The 25,329-nt window shown below is 41.4% G+C and overlaps 1 protein-coding gene across 1 annotated transcript; it reads right to left on the bottom strand.

The window, feature by feature from the left end:
• Window positions 1-10,018: 10,018 nt before the first annotated feature.
• stk17al (serine/threonine kinase 17a like) lies at window positions 10,019-23,039 on the bottom strand. The gene is made up of 7 exons (XM_039825465.1): window positions 22,707-23,039; window positions 18,919-19,131; window positions 14,326-14,470; window positions 13,204-13,330; window positions 13,053-13,101; window positions 12,565-12,744; window positions 10,019-11,777 (listed from the first exon to the last, which is right to left on the bottom strand). Exons 1-7 carry the CDS (start codon window positions 22,820-22,822, stop codon window positions 11,486-11,488), a joined length of 1,122 nt encoding a protein of 373 aa, XP_039681399.1. The 5' UTR covers window positions 22,823-23,039; the 3' UTR covers window positions 10,019-11,485.
• Between the last annotated feature and the right edge of the window lie 2,290 nt (window positions 23,040-25,329).

The raw sequence follows: 25,329 nt of genomic DNA, 5'->3' as shown, positions 1-25,329 counted from the left end.
TTGTGCATAATGGGCCTTTTCTTTAACATGTCACGTATCATTGTGTAATGGACCGGGTTCGCTCAGTCTAACCGTTTACAGGCAATTATGTTATAATGAGTCCAAACAGAAGTACCCACCCATTTTGAAAGGGTTTGTTTGGCTTTCTCAGTCCTGTCAAAAGCAGCAGGAAACATTCAGCTTTACACAATATTACATTTCCATAATTCAGTAATGGTGGAAGAAGTACTCAGACCTTGTACTGTAAGTGAAAGTAGCACATTTCAGAAGTACTCTAATACAAGTAAAAGCCATGCATACAAAGTAAAGGTACAAAAATACTAGCATAAAAAAATATACTTAAATTACCAAAAGTAAACATACTCATGCAGAATGTCTCTCCCCCCTTCATTTCTTGATTATATTTTGTATTTTGAATCTGAATGTACAAGGTAACTTAAGTTACAAAATATATGTAGTTTAAAAGTTAAAAGTACAAGATTTGCCTCTGAAATATAACTTCAAAGGAGCAGAACATGGAATTACCTCAAAATTGTACTTAAGTACAGTACCTTAGTAAATGTACGTAGATACTTTCCATCACTGTAATTCTGCCCATGAAAAGAAAAAAATATAAAATATTTGAGATGTTTTTTAAAGGTCTAAAGCTATGACTACTGGCACTTTGGGAGGCCTCAGCATAAAAGCCTTCAGCCACTCTGGGATGAGGAACACCATGTTCTCTATCCTGCGTATTCTTTGGAGTGGGCGCAGCTATTAGCCACAACAGCCCAAAGTAATAATAGAGCTCTTTATTTATCTACATTTTTTTAGGCAAGCTCATTTAATTTGATATTTCCCAGCGTGTCATGTATAACCAGAGGTGAGAGCAAGCTTGCATAAGAGCCCCAGAAATCCTGCCATGTTTACACTTCCAGGGACTTTTACTCTGCAGTTTCAAAGCATACACCCCAATGAGACTGAGCTTATTTTGCTCCTTTATCTAAGGCAAACATTAAGTGCACTTTAGTTTGGCAGAAAACTTTAGGAATGTTGTGTTTCTCGTAAGGTTAGAGTAGATTTTTCTTTGGGATAACAGAGATGCTTTTGCAGCTGTTCTAGTGCTGCAAGGCCTTGGTGTATTCTTGATCCACTGGCAACTAATGATCCAGAAGTATCACTGTAATGTTTTTACGTACAAAAATACTACAAAGAACAACCCATACCTTGTTGTATGTGAAATAATAATAATATATATAATAATGTATGTTTGTTATAGAGTCTCTGCAGCATGAAGAACACAAACTATAGTATGTTTCATCAATCTGCATGAAATCTGGATTCACTGTATTCTTGCTGGCATAACACAAACATCTCTGCGGGATGATGGACTCATAAGACACATTTTTTTCCTTTCTAAGGTACAGAACAGCTGTGGAATAATATTGATGTTCTCTTCTCTTCTTCTGTTTTCCACCCACACACATTTTAATGCCCAGTGTTAGACTTCCAGACAAACAAATGATAACATTTTAAGAGCGGCTCACATCTCGGGCCACCGTATGGTTGATTATAGAATAAATTGTTAATGTTGTGTCTTTTATGCAATATTACAATATTACAAATGTTCTCCATCTCTAGCATTTTAGCATGCTAACATTTGCTAATTTAGAACTAAACACAAAGTACTGTACAGACCAGCAAGATGGTAATGGCATAATTTATGTAATTATTTTGCAACTATTGACAGACCAAAGTACTGGACAAATTTTGACCTGATGATGACACTGGAGGAAAAGTCTGGTGGTCATCAATGTCATAAAGATTCATCCTCTGGGGGCCATGAGTCAAATTTCATGGCAATCCATCCAAATAATTTTTTTATATTTTAGGACCAAAGTAGTGGACCAACCAACCATCCAACCAACAGACTAATTGCCATGTTAGCTGGCGGCTTTATGAATGACATTGCATTTTGTTTGATTTTCAGTGTTGAAAGGGCTGAGACAATCTGTCTTACATTTCTAGGTTTTGTTCCCTGTTGACGTTCACCTTCAAAAGCAGAAATATAGGCTGTCATGGTGACAAACTGCCCACAGGCTTTCACATCAGGAATGATCATAGCTGACAGACAGAGAAGGTAAACGTGTTCATCCAGACGTGACGGAAAAGCAGGTCCATTCGGCTAATAGACAGCCCAGGTGAGTCTGGGAGAGCGGAAGCCACTCTTTACTCGAAGGGCTTGTACCTTTTTACAACACTGGGATTTTATTACCAGGTCTCCAGATAACATTGTTCTTCAAACAGTTTTCCACGACCTGTCTGACCCCCCAGCTATTGTTTCCAGGCTCTTTTTTCACCCTCGGATTTGGCTGATTACATCAGGAAGCTTCAGACAATATAAAAATTTGACAGCAATGAAAGAAATTGAACATACGCGCACGCACGTACGCACGCAGGCACGCACGCACACACACACACACATCATGTACACATCTCCATACCTTTGTGGAAGAAAGTTGCATATCACAAAATGCCAGGAGAAAAGGAAAACAAGTAGAAAAAAGAAAAGAAAAGTGACAATCACATAAAAAGATGTGAAAGCTGACATTTTGACTAAATTATTGTTCCAGGCTCCAGGAAACCTTGAAAATATTCCTGGAGGCAATAAGTTCCACTGAAAAGTCACCAAGTTCCTGAAAAGGACATGTTTGCTCCTCTCTTCGTCTCAACATTTTGAGTCACGCCATCAAAGCTCATACTGACAAGTCAACAAGTGGCAGCTCACACTGCCAACACAAACCAAACAAAATAAACCTTAAATCAAACATGACCTATTGCAATATCAACATCTATTGGATGGATTACTGTAACACTGCATTCTGTACAGATATTCATGATGCCCAGAGAGAATCCTATACTAACTTTGGTGATCCCCTGACTTTGCCTTTAGCACCAACATGAGTTTTGTGAAATAGTAAATGGATTGTGTTAAGTGCTGCTTTTTAGCAAATATGTGCATGCTAACTTGCTGAACTAAGATAGTGAACATGGTTACACCTGATTAACATGCTTCCATACAGCCTCACAGAGCTGCTACCATAGATGTAGACTCTTAGTCTTCTTTTGAAACCTAAACTTTTCAAAAGAGTCAAAGTCGATTTTATCTCCCATCTTTCCTAAACAAATTGATGTTTTTATGGAATTTTCATTCTGAAGTTTACGTAATGTTTAAATAAGGCCTCATGTGTCATCATGTTGCTAAAAGAGGAGGTCCTGTGTTTAGGTAACACTGTATGCAATATGTCATTTGTGATCATTATAGTATTTTATGTACAGATATGAAAGTAGAAAGCAGTAAAAGAAAGGTAATGAATGAAAGGAGAAAAAGTAGACCATCATCTTAACTTAGTAAACCATGTGCCTGAATCCTGAATGCACTTGCCTGTGTGCGTGTGTGTGTTTGTGTGTGTGCCCCAAAATTAATCCCTAATCCAGTACCGTAGTAAACAAGCAGAGCACGGTGGGTTGCAAGCACTCAAAAAGAATCTGTTCTCTGTCAGTCTGAAAACCTGGACTCCCTCCCAAATTTGTAGTGATTCAGTGGAGTTCAATGTGGATTCTCTGGCGAGTGTGTGTGTGTGTGTGTATATAAACTGCAATTTAAGTACATGTGAGTGAGCATTCGTGTGCACCGTGTCCTGCAAATCCAAACAACAGAACTGGCAGTGTTTTTGTTTCTTTCCATGAGCTTACCCACATTGAAATTGAACCTTTTTTAGGAATAATTTAGCAGTGTCCCTTGTTTTGGTTGGGTTCCTTACACAGCTTTTGAGTTGAAAAGTTCTCTCTGAGCTGAGTCTATTGTGTGGCTTTTTGAGTATGATGTGTGTGCCAGTAGTGCCCCCATGTTAAAGGGGGGATATAGTCACCACAGACAGAGGAAAACAGGCAGCAGCATCAGGTCATGCTATTCTTTGTTGAGAATGCTTTTGTTGTTCTTCAATCGTTTCCAGGGACAGAATAAATAGCTCTGCTTAACCAAAGGCATTTGCCTCCCTTGCTGCTATGAATGCACCGCCATGAGAAACATATTACCAGCGGTTACGAGTGTTTCTGGAAATTCTCTCCTCTCTCTTTCTGTTTTTCTTTTGCTAGTATAAGCTGCGACATCTATTCAGCGACATGGAGAATGTCAGCCAGGCTTTGATTTGTCGTGCTTGGTCTTATGTCTATGAAATACTACAGGATGTTCGGTTGAGTTAAGGATGTTGGATTGAGTTGAGTTAAGTTGAGTTAAGAGTTGAGTTAAAGAGACAGAATCCCAGGTAACTGTGCAGATTCTTTCCTTGTTTTCATCCACTTAACCACTAGACCTCTTGCACTTATTGTGGGCTTTATGTGAATCATAAGGATCCTAAATGTCAATGCTGGAATGCAGCAGGAGTGATGTGGAGGGAGTGACTGAGAGGTCAGAGTGTTGAGGATTCCTTAATGGATGAAATAAAAATGGTTTGATTATCAATGTGTGATCGAGGTCATTTACATACACACACACACACACACACACACACACACACACACACACACACACACACACACACACACACACACACACACACACACACACACACACACACAGTTTCTTGAGTTCTCTGACATCAGTGTACTCTCTCCGCGGGATAATCAGGAACATAAGCGTAAAGGAATTTCCCCTTTATGTAAAGTGCGAGGGGGAACTACTGAGAAAACCAGTTCACTGAAAGAGTTTCGGAGATTGTGAGATTGAGAGAGACATGGAGAGCGAAAAACATGACAGTTAGAGGAGAAAAAGAGAGACAACCGGAGCAGGAGGTCAGGCTGATGAAGAGATTGGAACGCTACGAGGAACTGGGAACACATTTACGTCTAACTAGGAATGGAAACAGGTCGTTGGTTGGCCTAGAACATTAGGATGGGATAGAAACAAGGGCACTGTGCTGCAGGTGTCTCTGGGACATAATCCTACACGTGTGTGTATATACATTAGTGTGTAACAAGTTAGAATACAAAGACAGATTGATTCCAGTTTAGGTATCGCAAAAAAGGGTCAAACTATTTGCCACACACACACACACACACACACACACACACACACACACACACACACACACACACACACACACACACACACACACACACACACTCACACACACATTCATAAAATAGGATCAGGCAACAACAACAACGGACTGACGGACGGACGGACAAACAACATGTCCATTACTTACATGTTCTCTTTGTCCACTAAGATAATAGAAAATATAAGACTTTAACAATTATTTGATAACAGTCGCAGTACCATTTTTGTGGCATGTACCTGAGGTGTCAGTGGCACATAGATGGCAAAAGCCACAGGGTGAAAAAGATCACCCAGCCGTCAAACAATCTTTGGTTATATAAGTGACCATTTTGACCTATACAGTGTAGAATGTAGCCCTTTCAGCTTCCCAAGAGGTTTACTTTTTGAAATCCCAGCTCTGGATTTTCACAAACCTCAAGGGATCAATGTGTCATGGCTGGAGGCGCTGACAGACTTGTCTGTGGCTGGTTAGCATAAGATGAAACGCCTACAGCAAAAACATCTTACAGCCCAGCACGTCAGACCCCAGGTTTCCCATAGTGCAAGAAAAATCTATTTGTTATATTAATGTCATCTGTTTTAAATGTTGTTTCGCAGCCTCAAGAGAGACAAATGGGATATTTAAAAAGAAATATGCCTCACTGTGGTGTATAAAAGCAAGATTTGTTGCCTGATAACCCTCAAAAACCATTAAGCAGGACCTTAGTTTCAATCCACAGAGATTGTTGAGAGCTGGTTATCTGGATGTCACAGTTAGCTTTCTGACTACTCTTTGTATTTGTTTAGATCTGTAGGAGCCAAGTGCTCTTTTACAGCGCAAACTGCCCACATCTGTCCTAAATCATCCTCTAATGGTCACCTTAAATATCAAAGTCGCATCAACTGATCCTGAAAGTCCTTCTGAGAAACAGGCACTTGATTAACCACTTCAATAACTGTGTATGTTTATGTGAGTGCAGTATGAAAACTATCCCATCTCCCACTGAGAAAAACAAACCCCATAAGGAGACACAAGAGGCATAGGACAAGGTTTGAAAAAAAAAGGAAGGAGGCCAGTACACTGAACATTTCTGACATTCCTCAGCTCCAATGCAGCAGCAGGATTTTCTTTAGGGGAAGTCTGTCCAGCCAAGAGTCACCGGAGCAGGACCCTGCTGGGAGCCTTGCTTTCTCCTCATTGGCCACAGGGGAGCTGAACTGGCTCAGTGCCGGCCATGAGAGGAAGAGCCATTAAAGCAAGAATTCAGGATATTGGCGGGCAGGGATATTGTTTAACCTGACACAAGTAAACAAGCATAAGAGTGAATGCATGAGAGAGAAAGAGACTTAACAGTGGAAAGCATTACTCTGTGTTCCTCTTCACAGGCTGCTGGCATTTCCTGTTCAGTAAGTCTGCTGGATATTTATGGAAGACTGACCCAAAAGAGTACTTTTATGTTTTTATGATACTCTGTTTCTTTAAATAGACGAATAGAGGAAAAGCAGATGCTTCACATGTGATCTGGTTCAAAACATGGTTAATCTGTGTTGGTACTTTTTCTCCCGACTCCACACGCAGGTGAACCATCAACACCAAACAAACAAAATCACTAAAAGGTATTGATCTTTAACATCAGCATCATGGGATATTGAGAACATATAGCAAAGGGAAAGCAATATGTGGTGTACAAAAAATAATACAAAAAAGTTGTATAAATCTGAAGGCTCATGCTATAATTAAGAAGTCTGACTTTTCTCTTTTGTTGCTTTTTATTATGAAATACTAGAGTTTAACCAAGTAAAGCTTTTAACAACTATTTAAATCCATCAATCTGAGCATGGTTGGTTAAATTACTCATCAGTCATAGACATACTGTATGCATCCTGTGATGAGCGATTGCTAGTAGACACTGTGTCACTTACCAAAAAAAGTTGGGAACCACTATCCCAGAGGATACCCGGTTGTGTTTACTTTGTTAAATGCCAATAAGCACAAATGCAAATCTATACAGTCTATACATGAATAATGCAAGCCATTAGAGGTCCACTTATAATGTTGAAATGCTAATGTACTTGCTTGAGGCCAGAAACATAAAAGTGTTCAGATATTGGCTCCATGAAGATATTATTATCCAACATTTCTTTTTCATTAAATCAAAAAATCTGATTTACTTTTTATTTAATTTATTCCATTAGGAGTTTGCACAAAAAATCAGCAAGAAAACATATTGGTGGGCTATTCCTTTGCTCAGTTACTCGCAGTGATGAACAAGTTGAAAATTCTAATGCTGCAGCCATGCTAGCTAGCTGCTTTGAAACTGTGAGCTAATGGCAGAATGCATAAATCTGGCTGCAACGCATTCTCATGAATGGTTTGTATGATATCGTACGAAAAGTTATGCGAACTAAAACGTATGAATTTATAGAGAGCCAAAGTCACGCCCCTTCCGGTGAACCTCATGGGACCTTAATTCGGAAAAAATATGAATGGTAGTGACCGGGGAGAGGCAAATTATTTTTTGATCCCGTTTGAATTGAGCCATGGATTACAAATATGATGTTCGTCAATTTAAAAGAACTTTTGTCGACGAAGAAAGTCTCAGTTAGCCGTAGGTTTGTCATATGACCACTTAGTTTTGTGTGAAACTGCTCAGTGAACTACATCTCTCGTTTTACACAATTTACGTCACCTAGCTTGCTGCTCAACTTGCTCGCTAGCTAGCTTAGCTCTGTTCACATGTAACGTTATCTTACCTGATGTGTTTTCAGCAGATAAGCAAAAGAACAAGCAAGATCCTCTGCTCATTAGAGTAACGTTACATCCCTGGTACGATACACACAGACATCGTAGCTTCAGTGAGACGTCATCCATGCGACTTTGAAGTGTGTAGTCTTTCTAATCACGTATTTTCACAGTCTTATACTTCAACAGTTTAACAATAAACTGAGACTTTCTTCGGTTGAAAAATTATCTTTTAAATTGACGAACATAATTTTTGTAAACCATGGTTCAATTCAAATGGGATCAAAAAATAATTTGTACACAAAGTACAACAGGGGCTGATGGGAATGTCACCTGTTATGCAGATATTAGGTCATAAACAAAACCTTTGACATGCTAGTGGATCTTGGAATGAGTGAGGAAAAACCAGGATGATGATCAAAGTTCCCAGATGACCACACCATCTGGGGACCATGACTGTAAAAAGTCAGGGCAATCCATCCATCAGTTGTTGAGATAGTTCAGTGTGGAGTGTTTGACCAAGGGAGTAAGCCTCTCTTCAGAACTCAAACCTCCTATGGTGCCATTTTGATGCTAACAAGCACTCACCCGCCGTTAGCATTCCATTGACTGCCATTCATTTTGACATCACTTTTATAGTGAATAACTTTACATCTGAAGCGTTTAAAGACTTTATTTGTTGAATAAAAGGCTCCATTACCTTGTATCTCACGTTATGGCTCCGTAGCAGACGTTTTTGTAAAAATAGGCTAACAATTGTGTCATAACCACACGACTTCCTGTCGCATAGTAGAGGAATTACCGTATAGTACAGGAGAAGCACGCAGGCAGTTTCGACTTACATTAGCTGTTTAAGTTTAATTATTAATGTTAACTAGCATTTTAGTTAGCTATAATTAGCCTGTGCCTATGTTATCTCCTTACATATACCTACGCTCTCCGTCTCTGCAAGATTGGGAATGATTGAGATTTCTCTTGGCACAGCTACCAGAAGACTTACAACTTTCATACAGGTTGCTCACATTTACGTCGTCTCTCTCAGTTGGAGGCTGCGCAGTAACGCTGGCCATCACCGGAAAAGTGCTTCTAACATCCTTCACTGGTCTCCGTCCAGAGCAACGGGATCTGTTAGACAGTATAAAAACTGGACCATGTGTTTGACCACCATGCCTAGAGCCAAAGAATTTCTAATAAGGGAAGAAGTTTCACTCTGTCGATACTTCCGGCTTCTGAACTGGTTGCAGTTCTACCAGAGTTCCACTTGGGGCGCTCACAGGCGAGTGCAGAATGAATGGGACTCTATGGAGCTATACCCCTCAAAATCGACTTTTCTCAGGATATAAGTTTTTGTCTAGTAACTTGAATGTTGCATTCGAAAGGGGAGGCTAAGAAAATACACACTATTGGTTAAACTTTTTTTAAAGTGGCTTTTTTGTTCTAAAAAGCCTTTTATAAAATGTCAATGACGTCATACACGGCCAGAGATACTGCTTTATGGCAAGCTCTGACTCACTTCCTTTTTTCTCTCGAGGCATTGACAACACAGCTGACAGGTTAGGCTCTCCCCGTCAATACACATGCTAGAAAGAGGTTTGCTAATGTTTTAAAGACCACGGCGAAATATTCACTCTGACATTCTGGTTCTGCTTCGGATGCCGTCAAACGAGATCTCTGATCGTAATCAGTCCTTCACTGACCAATCAGCATTCATTAGTAGAATGCTAGCATGTTATGGGCAACAATGACTCAACCTATAAGAAATCAAAAGGACATAAGTTGTTCATTCAAATTCAACCTATAATCCATGTTGAACTTGCAAAAACTACAATCAAATCTGAGATTTCTCAATGACAATCAGGCAAAAGAGACAAATTTAGCCATCTAGCTCCATAGTGTCCCATTAATTTTGAACTCGCCTGCGATCACCTGCCATAGAACTCTGGTGGAACAGCAACCAAATTTGGTACAATAGAGCTGAATAGGGAGTGAAAAGGCTTTCCGTAGACGGGCTTTGCTAGAGCCATGCCGGTATGACTAAAAATGTACATCTCTTTAATTTGTTCACTGTTTGGATGTAACTGAACCCTTAAATTCAATTAGAAAGTAACAAGCTAAGTAGACTGCTTGGAAAATAAAGTAATGCAGCTAAATATTACATTTGCTGTTGCTATAAAAACAATCACACACAAGTAGGAGAGTTTGATACAAAATGCACCTGTATTTTTCTTTGTTACATTTTGCAATGCATACCATCAACATTTATTAATTTTGACATAACGTCCACAAGGACAAGTGCAAACCTGCCTGAATTCATGAGCAGAAAACAAATAAGTAAAAGTTAACATACAAAATAAGACATGATATAATGATGTTAACATTCATACACTGGTATAAAAAAAAAAAAATTAATTTACAGATTAATCTTAATACTAACTCACAATATACATGTCAGTACTTTGAGAAATACTTTCTAATTTCTCTGCTCCCGAGCATTTGAAGGCAAACATCACATATTTATACGAATCTTCAGTTGACCATGTTCATCAATTACAATAGTCATAATAAAAACTGATGTGTTGCTTTTAACTCCTGCCATTCCCCCTTTCCATGACTGATATTTTCACAATATTTTAAGAGCCTTAAATCTTGTGGCAACCTCGCAGTTAAGTAAGTAAAAAAAAAAAAAAAAAAAAAAACACTTGTGCAATAGCCAAAACAGAAAAAAATAATATTAACACAGAAGTGAGGTCAAAAAAGTGGCACTTTGTAAATAAAAAGGTAATGTGAAAAAAACGGTGTGTGGTGGAAAATGTTTAATATGTACAGTACATTGTGTGACAGCTGACTGTGCTTGAATAGCCTTTGGTTTTTTACTATAACATGGAAGTCCAATAACCAAATAAAAAGTGCTTACGATTGTCCTTGAAAAAAAATGCTACCATTTCCATCTTAAACTCAGGCGTTGATGCGGTTTTGTGTGTTTAAGGGGGTGAAGTGGTATAACAAACACGCATAAATAAACACATAAAACAGTGGAATCGTCTGGCTTCAGCGTAGGGTCTGTCCTTTACTTTAATTCTTAAGTTAATTTAATTCTTTAATTGTTAAGTACAACCATCTGTCAAAACCCTTCAACAAAACTCATCACAGAAGATATGTCTGGGTCAGCTGAAGCATAACTTGTTTTCATGAGAGCGCGCAGCGAGTGAAGTCATTTCCCAAGGGTGCCTCTCCTCTGAAACCCAGTTCAAAAGGCTAATTGGGTAAAAAGAGAAATCCGTGTTCGTGCAGGGGTGAACTAGCCACAGTGCTAAGCTAGGCCCTGTCACTTTTAAGGCAGCAGTGCAGTCCTGTGACAAAAATCCTTTATATGTCTTCACTCCTTTCTCCTGCATCTTTATTCCGCTCACATTCCTTCCGTACAACCATCAATCAGCACGGGGAAGCGTGCATTATTCAAACACATGCAGAGGTATTAAACTACACACAGCTCAGCTCACAGACATCACAGCAGTAGAAGCAGCCAGTAGCAGGCATACAGCATCCATATAGCATGGCCCTGGGTCAGATCAAGACCAAGAAGCTGCAGGCTCACTGGCTTTCAGTATCTGCTCCGTGGAGTTTGAATTTGCTCAGTCTCTCTCCACCTGGCGAAACGTCGTTCAGCAGATCAGTTCCTGCTTTATCTCAGGCCGCGTGGGAAAGGGGGGCTCGCTGAAGGAGAAGGTGTCACGGCCTGTCTTCAGCCCACCCTGGCCCGGGCACGTGAGGTACGAACCGATCAAGTCCAGCTCGGGGGAGGGAACCGGGCTCTCGGGCTCTGACTCCGACTGGCTCATCTCCGGCTCGTCCAGGGAGGAGGCCGACCTGGTGTGGAGGTGCGGGTGGGAGTTGGGATGGGGGAGTGAGTTCAGCCAGGGGTGGTTGAGGCATTCTTCTGCAGTGGCTCTCTTCCTGTACACACAAACACAATAACACTGTGGATGAGTGAAAATTCCCAAAGAGTTTACATAACCGACAGATTGCCTGGAGTTTACGATTCCCTCAATCCGTTCTCTTGCAGACGTCGGCCATATTCCTTTTCAACATTTGGTTTGGAAAACCACAAAGAAAAGCACTTTCTTTGCTCTCAAGATTTTTTTTCCCTCCATCCCGTGCCGATTATTCAAACACTGAGGAATCTTCTACTTTTTCCAACGCTACCAGTAATCTGTTGCAATTAAACTATACTGACTGGAGATTATGGCTCTGGATGTGAGACAGAGGCTGCTGCTACTTTTCATCAACAAATTGTGGTGACAAAGTATGGGCTCAGTTTTGGAGCTGTCAATCAGAATTAGTTCAGAGATATGGTTACATAGCTTCCCATGAAAATCACCTTAGCTGAACTATTCTTTCTTCATCATAGTGACCCACAAAGCGGATACATCAGTGTTTGGTGTAATGTCAAAACACAAAGATACTGACCTAAAAAGTATCTTTTTTTTTTTATTATTATAAATGAGGTGAGTTTAGAGCCACCATTTGCAAAAAAGGAAACGATGTCTTGCCTAAGTGACGCAAATCTTGTTACCACATACACTCATTTAGACGCTTGTGGATGTACTTGCGTGCGGGTGTGAACCTGACTCACATCCTTGGTGTGTAAATCAGCTCAAAGTGATGCTGATGGAAACTTTTTTGTTTTAGCCATAATCAGAACATTTGATTATATCTTAATTTTTACGGTAAACAGCCTCACCTGGGGTTTTTAACCAACAAGGACTTGATGAAGTCAACAGCCAGGGAGGAGATCCCCTCGAACGTGTCCTGCGAGTAGTCTACGTTGACTTGGGAGATGTTGAGGAATGTCTGCTGCTTTTCGTCACCAAGAAAGGGAGACTCGCCCGTCAGCATGACATAGGTCAGGACCCCGATACTCCTAGCAGGGAGGGAGGAAGAAAGGGAAGGAGGTTATGAGGCAATTTGTCATGTTTGATGGTTACAGAATCTGCTTTGCGACCCACAACATTTTTGTCTGTCTTCCACTGCGCTGTCTAGTCATTAACCGCAAGTATGAAGCAAAGATAATCTTGTGGTCAAAGGTCTAGACTGCCTTTGCATGTTAGGGAGGTGATGTCACCGTCCTGAATGTCTTTATTCTGAGAAGTAAATCAGACTAAACGAGTTCTGCATGGCATCCACTTAAATGAGTGGAAATAGTCACATCAACTACTGTAGCACACTTACCACATGTCCGTTGCAGTGCTAATGGGTTCATAGTTCAGGATCTCTGGTGCTGCAACAGAAACACATTGCCCCAATTAGTCATGATAAATGGCACTCCCATTGAAAAGACACAGGTGATTCTGGGTATTTAAGGGCTGAAAGCAGGACTCACCAACATACTCTGGGGTACCCAGGATCTCCCTGACTTCTATGATTTTGTCCATGCGTCTGGATAAACCAAAGTCCACAATGCGAATGTCCCCCAGAGGTCTAGCAGAGGTCAGCAAGATGTTCTGGGGCTGGAGAGGACACACACAGATTAGACAGAGGTATGTTACATAATGGGTATTTGAGAAGGTGGGGCATCTGAGGTAATTAATTACATGGCAATGTGAATGAGTCAAAGCAGTTGATGTAACTGGTTCCAAGAAGATTTGGGGTATGGTTTGCCAGGGGTCTTCAACATTTTTATTAAACCAAGGACCCCTTAACTGAAAGAGAGACGGAGCAGGGACCCCCTTCCACATATTGTATATAATGAATTTGCATATTAAACTAGGCCTACAATATAGGGCGGCCTAAAGCCTTTATACATAAACATACATACCTTTTTTGCATAGAATATTAAGCTATTAAAATAATTGTCGGCATGATTTTATAAATCATCTTTTAATGTTAAACATACACAGTGAATCCTTAGGATATAATGTGTAGTGTGTGTGTGTGTGTGTGTATGGCTATCTTAGTGACTACTTTCTAGGCCAGTAAGCCTATCATCAGTGGGAATTTATATTTGCTAACAATATCTTGGATTCATATTAAGATATTTTAATTTTTGAAAAAAACTTTCAAAAATTGACAATAATCTGGATGCCCCCCTGCAGTTACTACCTCTATCGAAGATTTCTGCTCTAAGCCAATCAGATGAGACCGAAAACTGGTAGGATATCACTGCCAACCACTGACATGGCTCCATGTGTTCAAATACTGGAGTTTACGTTCAACTGTGATTAATTCTAGGTCAGACTAGCCCAATGTTCATTCACTTTTAAAGGAGTTGTGTAACGTGTGTAATGAGAAACCAGATACTTGGTTAATTTACAAGATGCGTAGGGGCCATGAAAGAAAACATGATAGCTCATTCAGGTTCCTTTATCAACTGATTCCTCATGGGAACAGGGTCATGACATACTGAATGAGTCAAGGTTGCATAACAGAAACCATATCTCCCTCAGTCTGCCACTCGAGGGAATAGACTGTCCTATATTGTCCCGTAATCTTTCAGTGGACTTACTTTCAGATCCAGATGCACCACATTGTTCCGATGTAGGAAGGCCACTCCATTCAGGATCTGCTTGGCCAGCCGGATTACATCTTTCTCAGTGAAGGCCTCATCGCTATCAGCAACACATTGGTTGAAGATTTCACCACCGGCGGCGCTGGAAGGAAAGCACAGGAAGGAAAACTGAGAAAACAAAACAAGGATAAGAAAAAAAAAAAAAACTGTGCAGCCACCCAGTGGAGTTTAGCTTGGCTGACTTTCATTTTTTATTATTCACTTAACTTATATATGTATATATAACTTGTCATAATAAATTGTGCCTTAATCTGAGAAACCCAGTCATTTCAACATCAAAAAATTAAATTATGCAACACCATGTCGTCATTAGTGTACTTTGGCTTTGAGGAACGAAGTCCATCCACATCTACACATGCATGCGTCCAACACGAATCAATATAATTTTTGGTTCCCTGCCTCTGCTTGCACCTTCTCGTTCTCATGAATATTACTGGAGATAAGAATGGTCATATCAGTTTACAGCAGGTTTAGATAAGGCCTTATACAGCCTGATATGCTGCAGGTTAACTTACGAAATTAAAACAGGGGAAACAGAAGCAAATACTGGCCAACTAATAAAAGCCTAAACGTTTTCCAAAAGGTAGGGTCAAGGTGGTAAGTAGATACTGTATGAGCCTCAGCCAGCATAGTTTTTTGCTTGTTCGACCCATAACAATTTACGTGTAAGGATTAGCCTTTTTTGGAATTTAGTAATTAGACAACTCAACCGTGACTTCTCATATTTTTGTGGAAGGAATAGTCCTGCCTGGTCTTGCTGCGCTTGTGTAACAACGTTAAGTAAAGTGGAGACATGGTGGATTTACGTTGGATGCTCCATCAGTCAGATCAATGCCTGAAGCTGACAGTTAACCCAAAAAGAACAAGAACCATGTGTGGGGGATTTAGATGGCACACATGCTTTTTATCTTCAGAGGAAAAACTGTGTGACCAGGCCCTGGGCACGACTGTTACATAACCAGCATCGGCCAATCCCCTGTTAGCTTCCTAACTGTGCATTCTTTACTATCCTCAGCTGTGAAAATAGCACCCGTGTTTTGGGGGATTTTGAGGATATCCGTCATTGGTCTGTATAATCTTCTTTTTTTTGCACCGAATACTTGACCTGCCACCTACCCCGCTGGTTGCAAACAGCAGTGGAGAGACACAATGAAACTGCACTTAACCGTTTACATTGATCAGCACATGTATATTAAATGCAGCAAGCTTGGTGTTAGTTTTTTTCATTTCGGGGAAGGAAATGAAAGACATACAAGTGCAGTTTGACAGACGCTTTTGATTATATTGTTGAAAATTGCAATAGAAAACACTAAAAGCAAAATAAACTTGAACTTAAATCTTTAGTGCATAACTTTTTGATATTAATGAACATCCGTTACATTCAAGCCATTGCCAAATGAGTTGCTACAAAGCTAATTAAGACTATCAGCTCTACACAACTCTCTCTGTATTTCTCAGTATGGCTATGTTCAGAAACTAGTGTCGTCCAGCAACTTTCGTGCGCAGAATCTCGAGTGAAGATAATGACCTATTCTGAAGAGTCCATCATGTTGTTTTTAATCCTCAGTGTCCTCCTTGGTTACTAGCAACTGTGTCGCAATCACAGAAGGCTTGTATCATGTGGATGCGGCATTACTTAGTATTAAGGGTTACAGAAACTACGCACTATAGCTTTAAATCTGCCAACTTAACATGGACTTCAACTATTACTGTACCTGTCTGAACCATTACATGCTTGACATGACAAAGTGTTTCAATAGCTTCATTAAGCTGTCAGCAGAGTGCCTGAGAGGATTTAAAATCTTGATAAAGACCATCTTGTTTAAATTCAACAGACTGCACACATTCTGGCCAAGCACTTAGGAATGATCTGATACTTCCCCTAAAGTCTAAATACTGTCTCCTCGCTCTCCCTCCTTCCAAGAGAGTTAATGTACACACTACTTTAGTGTGTAGGAGACATCCTCCCCTGCACCGAGCTACAAGAAAAAAAAACTGCAGCCAACACGAGTAATGGCACAGAGGAGCTACACAACAAGACAAGCTGAGAACATATTAAGCATTTCCCTTTTTTTATGTTGAACCAAGTCAACCTTCTTTAAGTTCTGAAGGAGAAGCTATCTGGTCCAAACCCTTATTGGCTGGCCACCAAGCCTGGTGCTCATCGACGTCACCTTAATAGAACCCGGTCAACCACTTATCTCAAGCCCGTTGGCTGAAGTTTTTGGACAGCGCTTGTACTCCAGTTAAGTCCAATTAAAGCCCAGTGAGGTCATTAGCGATCTGGGTTACTGTATGTTAAAGGGCAAGGAAATAAACAGGGCAATGCTTTTCATGCCACAGTAAGAGGAATCCTATCGTTAAAAATATGTATTCTTTCTAAAATATGCCATTAGGAGTATAAACAAACACCAGTATGAGGGAAAATGCATGAATGATCAGACTTGATGCTGAAAGTTAATTTGTAGTATCATTGATTTTAAACAAATGATACACTTCTAAACTTGCCTACATTTAAAGAGCTGTATTTCCTGGGGTTGTCATGCATTTAGCATAAGCAGATATGGGTTTATCACTTTTTCTCTTTTTTTGTTTTTTTAATGAACCATGAATCACAGTGATGAGTTCTCCAGGAAGCATAACTAATGTGCACAATTAAAGTGATACACCTTCACTTTTTATCAAAGTGGTCCTTCCTCAAACAAGTCATTATGCTAGGGCTTTCTGTGGAAATGACGCACGCTGGGGCTCTCAACGATGATTATAATTCAACTTCTCGCTTCCATTTCTCTGACATTACCAAGGATGTGGTTGTGGCTACGAGAATTGTGTGCACATATGTGTGCACAACACTTTATACCAGCGTAGTAGCGTGTGCTACTTTAAAAGGAGCCTTGCTTGCTGCTTACATTTAAACCCACAGGAAATGGAGAATGGTTTGCAATTCTCAAAACTCATGCTGAGGTCAGACAGTTTGAAGATGCAGCTTTTCGGTGGCCAACAGCTTGGGTTAAGGAAAAACAATAGATTGTTACTGACAAAAGCAGCAGCGGACATTTAAAAACTCAGCTCTTTAAGTGCTAAAATATTGTGCATGTGCAGGCTGCTTGATCTTATGCTCAAAAGACTCCTAGTTCAACTCCATTTGGAAACCAAAGAGGGACTGTGGACCAGTGCCGACTGACCTCCTGCTATGTTTTCTCTGCAGGCATGCAGGGGTGAACTGTGGTGCTACTTCCCCTTTCACACTTCAGTCAGAGGTCAGAGCCCCCACAGAGAGATCTTTGTTCTGAGGAGGCATTCCATGTCTAGGGTGGGGATGACTACCGAGGACTAGGGAGGGGAGGGCTTCCTGCCTGAGCAGCGAGCAGTTCAGGAACAGGGTCAGGGGAACATGGTTCAAGTGTAATTGCCCCGTGTTATCTCCCTGTAATGAGACGAGCAAGGTAATTAAGATGCTAAGTGTCCTTTCCAAATCCTAATTAGAGGCCATCATTAGAGCAGTCAGAGAACACTTACTGGATATGCATCATGTCATTTAACACCCAACAACAACAACAGACCGGAGCCAGACAGCCGGGATGACTGTGCTGGGTCACTGAGCGAGCAGCTCGTCCCAGCTGCCGGGCACCTCACCTGCATGTTGAGTCTAGAGTACAGAGCAATACGTTCTCACGGTGGGATGTAAATTGACTCATTTGTAGCTCAGTATCGTTATTTTCACACAGTGAGCTCGGTGCAGTTCTGTCACGTTTGTATTTAAAGTGACAGTTCCTGACAGCCATTTCGCATAACAAGAAACCGAGGTGTCGAGGCTACGAGACGAGCAACTAACCACAGAGAGAGAGAGAATTTCCATTTAAGGCTGAGTTCATGGCCATGCATTTCACACATGTGTGTGTGTGTGTGTTTTGTTTTGTTTTTTTGAGGTGAGAAAGACTTGAGTGACATGCAGCTGTAGGCTAACCTCAGCAACCAGCACATAACTCGAAGCCAGAACTGGTTCACAGATCAGACTGATAGATAAAAGCTGACAATTCACATGAAAACACCAACGCATTAACATTTAGATTGTGCACAATGCAGGATGTTGCATGACGTGTATGAGATGTGATGTGAGGTTTCCCCCAACTCAAACATTATTGCTTATTAAGTAGAAATTAATAAATGGGTTAGGGAGATTTCTCAAAGCCAGTTTGGTGTCCTCAAATCCCTCAGACATGCTACATGAGAAAAAAAAAAAAAAACTCCAGTCATGGAAAGTTTGCAGTAAGTGATGATTAAAGGATTTTCATCTCCCCTATGATTGATAGCCTAATCATTTTATCCCCATTTTTTCCTGGCATGGCTCAAACACTGATAAGTGAGAAAAGTTTATAAGGCCATTTAGATTACCGCCATCATTTTTCTTCCAAGATCAGCGGCAGTGAAAGGGTGTGTGAGAGTTTAAACAAACTTTGGAGTGACAGACAAAGCTGTGTTTTTTTCAGTAAACATTTGACTTCTGTAAAGTCTACAGTATTGTCTTACCACTCCAGAACGAGGATGATTTCGTTGTTGGTTTCGTAGACCTCATGCAGAGCAACCACATAGGGGTTTGCCTTGGCTGACTCCAGCACGGCGATCTCATTTAAGATGTCCATGCGGCAGTCCTCACCCTTCCGTCGCTTTCGCAGAAACTTGGCAGCCCACTGCTTCCCGGTTGCCTTCTCAATGCACTTTTTTACCACCGCAAACTTTCCCCTGGGAAACAAAGAGGGGAGAGAGCGAGAGAGAGATTAGTGAGGAGACAGAATAATCACAACCACATTATTGGCTTTTCAAATATATTGTGTATGTGTAGAGATAGTTCAGTTCTGCATCCAAGTAGCCAACGGGACCACTGGATTAAATTTAGGTCATTGAAAACTGCAGCGAATGAAAGGCTAAAATTACTGGACATACTTATGACAGTTAAACTGCTATGAGGTGAAACCTAGATTACAGTGCAAGGCATGTGGAAAAAACCGCCAACCGGCCACGAGTGCAACAATGTAGGCGAGGTTAAAGAACAGTTTAGCGATAAGAAGACGGAGTGGCATCATTTGAAAATATAGCCAAAGCTATTAAACACTGATATGCTCAGCTGAGGAGGCGTCATTAGACATTTTCCCCTTTCTTCTCCTCTTCCTCTAGCCTTCAGGAGAGTCTGACAGGAGGCAGATAAGGCTGACAGTTTTGGCAAGAGCTGCTGAATAGTGGGCAGGGACATGATAAGGCTAAGGTCAGCTCGGTTGCTGGATGTCACTAGTAAACACAAGATTGAAAAAAATAAATAAAAATAACATCCACTTGTACAACCTCATCACCAGCATTAATTTTTCTGCATACACATTGATGGATTCAAAGGAGGTGTTAAGGGTCAATCGTGGGTGTGGGCAGGATGTCCGATGTGTGCAGGATTGCCTCTCTGTGTCAAGTCGAGCACAATCACACAATCACTAACCGTCCCTCCCAAGGCTGATAATGAGGCCTTGTCCACTTCCCTTTCTTCACAGCTGACAGCAGCAGGGACAAATGGGATTGTGTCGACACCTCCGCCCAGACCCTCGGCCAGAGCCTGCTCCTCCTTTGACAATCACACAAAAGCTGACCAGTCGGCTGACCAGTCGGCTGACACAGCAGCCCCGAGACCAGGACCACCCACCAGACCGCGGCTGGGTAGGCCAGGCAGGGGGGTCACTGCTGTTACAGTCAGGTTGGAGCCTAAGCAGCATGCCAAAATGGACACTGTAACCTCAGCATCTACGTCCAATTAACATCTCAATGCTTTAATGAGCTGCACAATACTGTACAGACTGCAGAGGGCTTAGAGATAGATGAAAAGATGACTGAACTGGGCAGAATCTAAATGAAGTGGCCAAGTCAGAAAGGTCCAGTCAGCATGGTGCCGGTCACTTTCCCACACAACGTTACTCCAAGCCCACTGTGCCGCGGACCAAAAACAGCAACTGTTCTGGCCAGAACTGGGTTCTGTTTTGGCTAGCGCCCCGGCTGCTGTGAGGCCTGTTCCTTCTCTTTTCCCCCCGCAGTCTCTCAGAATGGTGACGACTCATTGTTCAGAGTGAAAAGGCAAAACCCGTTCGAGCCTTTTCATCGTTAATTAGCCAAGTTCAGAGCAGCTCGCTGTGGGCTGGGAACTACATATGGAGTGAAAAGGAATGACCGCTGGCCGTGGAAAGGAGCAACAGGAGGCCTTTTCAAAGGCTGACAACAGGTCAGAGGTTAGTAAACACCGGCTACGTTCACACTCTGCCACGTCACTAGGCAGATGCACTGAATCTCCTGGTTATGCATAACGTCAGTGCTTTAATGTTATATACTACACATTAAGTTCCTTTTTTTGCATGCTGTGTTACAGTACAAAAAATCTTGACTGACACTAAACACAATTTATGCAGATCAAACAGCTCATTTGCAGGGTTATCGTCAGTAGAATCTGTCTGAAACCAGTCTATCATCAACCAGCAACTTTACTGTGTCACCTAAAACTAACCCCTCTCCAGCACTGAGATGGTGATAATTTGATTGAGAAGTTGGTTTCCTGTGGAGTCTGCGTTTTGTCTCCCTCAGCGGGGCACTGACTCATGTCTGAAGTGCGATGAGAAATGACAGCCCTCACAGCTCTCATTTGCCTGCTTCACAGACAGGCCGACAAACAATACGAGTTCCTCTTTCTGCTTTTGAGTTGGCTGTTGACATATTTGTGTGCACAGTTCTGCAGTAGATGACAATTCATAATTCAAAACTTGATGATGAGATTTAGATTTATTTGATTAGGATAATGCACATTAATCAACATTTCTTTAAATGTGCCAGTGTTAGCCAGTCAGCTAATTTTCAACTGTAGTCCTAGTTACCTAGCATGGAAAGGTTTTGAAAACAAGGCTTATTGCTAAAGATGCATTTAGCGGAAGAATTCAACTCTGGTACCTACAAATTCTAATACGGTCAACATCCCTCCTAATGTACAGACTATATGGCTGATCTGCCAGCATACATTCCTGCACTTAATGCGATTATGAGGCCTGATCTCAGGATGTTGTTGGGTCGGACTCATGGGAAGAGGAGGGAAAGAGGATGAAGGGTTGGGGTATGAGGGAGAGGGGGCTTTTAGAGGCTGCTACACTTCATAGGCAGCCTCAAGCCAATCCCCCCCATAGGTCCTGGCTGCTGTCCCAGGATATCCCAGGGTGTCTGACAAGCAAAACTGGCTGCTACCACTGACTCTTTATTTAGGCTGTCCAACCACTTTTCAGAGAAGCAAACTTACAGTAAAAATTGGGAGTTTAAGAGACAGATGCAGAATTGGCACAGACAGCAATCAAACAGCTGTCAGGTTAAGTGAAACCCAAAGAGTCAACTGCAGCTCCCTGTGCTAATCCAGAATGCTTTTTGAGGAAAGTCATTATTGTCTGGCACATTGGGGAATCCCCACTTAAATACTGCTGGGATGTGCACTACTGTTTCTGGGAGCCACACATCACTGAGTTTGACCCACAAAATGCGTTTGGCTGAAGAGAGAATGAGAAAAGTAGCAGATGCTGCATCTCCTGGGAAAACAGGTGAACAGGTCTATATACCATATGAGTTCTGATTTACATTCAACATAGTATACACACACACAATGTCTCCAAGAGAAGTAGGTGGTCACCTTGTGTTTTTAAATACATTGGCCTTGATGTAGGTTTGTGACACATGTGACACATAAAAAATATGACTCCAAACTAATACTGAAGGTATTTCACCACCACATGCAGTAGGATCTCATAGACCACATAAGTGTGCATGGACAGAAACAACTACACAGGAGTTTATGGAGTTTCCAACCCAGAGTAAAATATGCGTTCACCCCTTAGATGGCAGAAATAAGAACAATGTGTATACATGTGCAAACTTCTCCTTAAGTCCCTCCTCATCTTACAGAACGTTATGTTCAGAGTGAAAAGGCAAAACCCGTTAGAGCTTTTTCATCGTTAATTAGCCAAGTTCAGAGCAAAGAGAGCTCCAGAGCGTCCACACATAACTCATTACTGTCCAACTCCAACTCAACTTTTCACAAACCTAAAAAAACGCATTACCATTGCGTGTGCCATAAGCGCGTCTCCGTTTGCTCCTTTCCCCGGGATGGAATGCGGGATTGGACATGTTCAATTAACACGCTTTCACGTGCAGAGAGCAAATCGAATATAATAACCAGATTGACATACACTCATATAGTTGCAAATTCCATTCGGCCAGCCCACGAGCAAAGTCAGCACACAACAAACAAAACTCACCTGCCCAGAAGTTCTCTGCCGACCAGATCGTAATTTGCTGTGAACGGGTCAGATCTTATCCTCGTGTGGATTTTTGTCACCATTCCGTTTTTGCTCATCTTTGCTGAATCTAGCATTGGAGTCGCGCGTGAATTGAAGCAATTTTCTTGCAATTAAACACACAACAAATACGAATTTCTCAACTAAAAACTCGCATGATAAAATAGTCAGTAAGAGCTAAGAGCAGCTGCGTCAAAACACCGGGAGAAAATCCAGTATACGTGCGTCCCAAAACAAGAGGATGCTGCCCTGCGGGAGTGTGGCACTACAGTCGGTGCGGCAAATTAGTTTGAGTGCTACTACACATTCCTGACAATAAACTCCTCGCTCGGGCCGGCCCCCTGCGCTGACGCTCCGCACTGGAAGCCAATGGATGTGCTTCAGAGGAGGTGCAAGTCAGCTGGCAAGTGGTGCGTTCAAGTGACAGAAGCTTATCGTTGCAGGCACACAAACAATTACTTTCAGTTGGATAGTTCTTATGATGACTTCAACTAATAACATTACAGTAGATAATTAAACATGACACACATAAAACATAAGTATATCAACTGCGCACTTCATCCTCTCATAATTTACATCAGTAATAGTTACGATGCACACTGTCACTTTAGTGTGTGAGCCTTAAAGTGCAGGTACACTTGAACTAAATAAGGTAGGCAAAGAGTTTAAATGTGTTTGCTAGGTCTAATTTATAAGGTAATTTAACCTCAACATTGATTGTACTGGATTAACACTTTCCTTTCTTACTTCCAAATGCCTAAAAGAAACATAAAGGCAAAATTAAACACAAACATCACGTTCATACTCAAACAAAAACGCATGTTTATTTATGGTTGGTATGTGTTTTCATGCTACTTGTAACTAGGCTTGGCTGTGGTACAGGTGAGACTTTTTCTCATGCTCATGAAGGAATGCAGATGAATGTGAAGCTGCCCTTGGGTTATGAGAGCATTGTGTACAGCTTGTTGTTTGCTTATCTGTGGGAAAGTTGCTTTTCTGCCCAGTGATACAACTGTCATTAAAGAAGAATTCAAAATATCCAATTATGCAACTCATAAGCATGCATGGCACAGTCAAGGACACTTAGCTTGGAAAGTACAAGTGATTGAGATATTTTCTCTCTGTTACCTATACCTGTAACATCTAAATCATACATAGAAAACTCACTATAACATGTTACCCTGTAGCCAGGACAGAGAACATAAAGACAATCCAATAAGGAAAAGTGGTTGGTATTTATGGCCTGCAGAGTGGGCAAATGTGACGATGACCTGGACTCCATGGGAAATGTGTCACCTAAGCTACAGAGGCTTGCTGATGCTAAAACTGTGAAACTGTGAAGCTGTAAGAAACACCGAGGCCTGGGCTGACCCCAAGCAGAACAGCACACACGCACAAGCATACACACACACACACACACAGCAAATCGTCCCCAGCTGAGAGTCAAAAGAACTACCGGTGGAAGCTGTGGTTTTCGGCCTCAGTTTACGCCTTGTGTAAAGGAGATCATATGAGACAGCGTGAGATGTTTGCCTTCTTTTAAAAGCATTGTTGCACCCTGTAGCAGTAGGCAAAGAAGCAAGACTCATACTGGATATCAGTCATTACCATCTAGGGCTACAATTAACAATTATATTCATTGTTGATTCTTTTTTTTTTAAGAGTAAACAGTTAGTCAATGAGAGGTCTTCAAATATCTTTTTTTTCAAATGTTTTTAACTTATAAATATATTACAGTAAACAGAGAAGAGCAGTTTTACCTATGACTTATCAGATATTTAAATAGCTTCATACACAGTTAACGTATTGTTTCAGCAGTCTTGCCATCAAGAAAGTGGCCACATCATTTTCCTGAAGAAGGGAGAGACTCATACCAGCCTGTATTCCTCATGTTTCTAAATGAGGACATGAGTGTGTGTGCACTGCCTCAAGGGAAGGAGTGAAGAAAAAGAAGGGATGACAGGATGACAGGTCCCTCTGTACTGGTTTTATGGCCCATGGCTGAACACATTGCTAGTGCTTTGTCACATGCCCTACATAGCTGTTATCTAGCAAACAGAGCAGGATTTGTCCAATCTTACCATGCCAAAGCTAATTTTGTTGCCACAAACAGCAACTGATGTAAAAGAGACCTATTGAGAGTGTACATTCCTCAGGCCCTATCGAGTCATTAGTGTCCAGCGACAAGGTTACATAACCTGTTAGGCCTCCTCAAATTGTTACCTTAAATCTTAAGTGAGCCCACTCTGAAGCTTTGACCCTCTTTCTCTGCCAGCCTTCCCATTAAAGCTGGGGTGAGAGTTCAGAGGAGCCACATAAGTGAGGGAGCTCTACTCGGCCCCAGAGACCTAATGAAAACACATACCACCGAATTAGCCTGCCAGCCTGCAGTTTAGTTAACATAAATATGAGAAGTTCAGCCGTGACCTGGGGAACTCAAACACTTTCTGAGCCACTGGGACAAATAGGCCTTGTCATGACAGAGTCAGAAAACACAGCTCTTGTTTTTAGTTTTTTTTTTACAAGACCCCGGCTGTAGAGTAACGTCTGGGTCCAGTCCAAAAAAAGTGTCCAAGATAATGGA

The sequence above is a fragment of the Perca fluviatilis genome, chromosome 15 (genome assembly GCF_010015445.1).
Source record: "Perca fluviatilis chromosome 15, GENO_Pfluv_1.0, whole genome shotgun sequence".
NCBI classification, from domain to species: domain Eukaryota; kingdom Metazoa; phylum Chordata; class Actinopteri; order Perciformes; family Percidae; genus Perca; species Perca fluviatilis.
The sequence above is the reverse complement of the archived record's forward strand: the minus strand, read 5'-3'. Positions and strand labels throughout refer to the sequence as shown.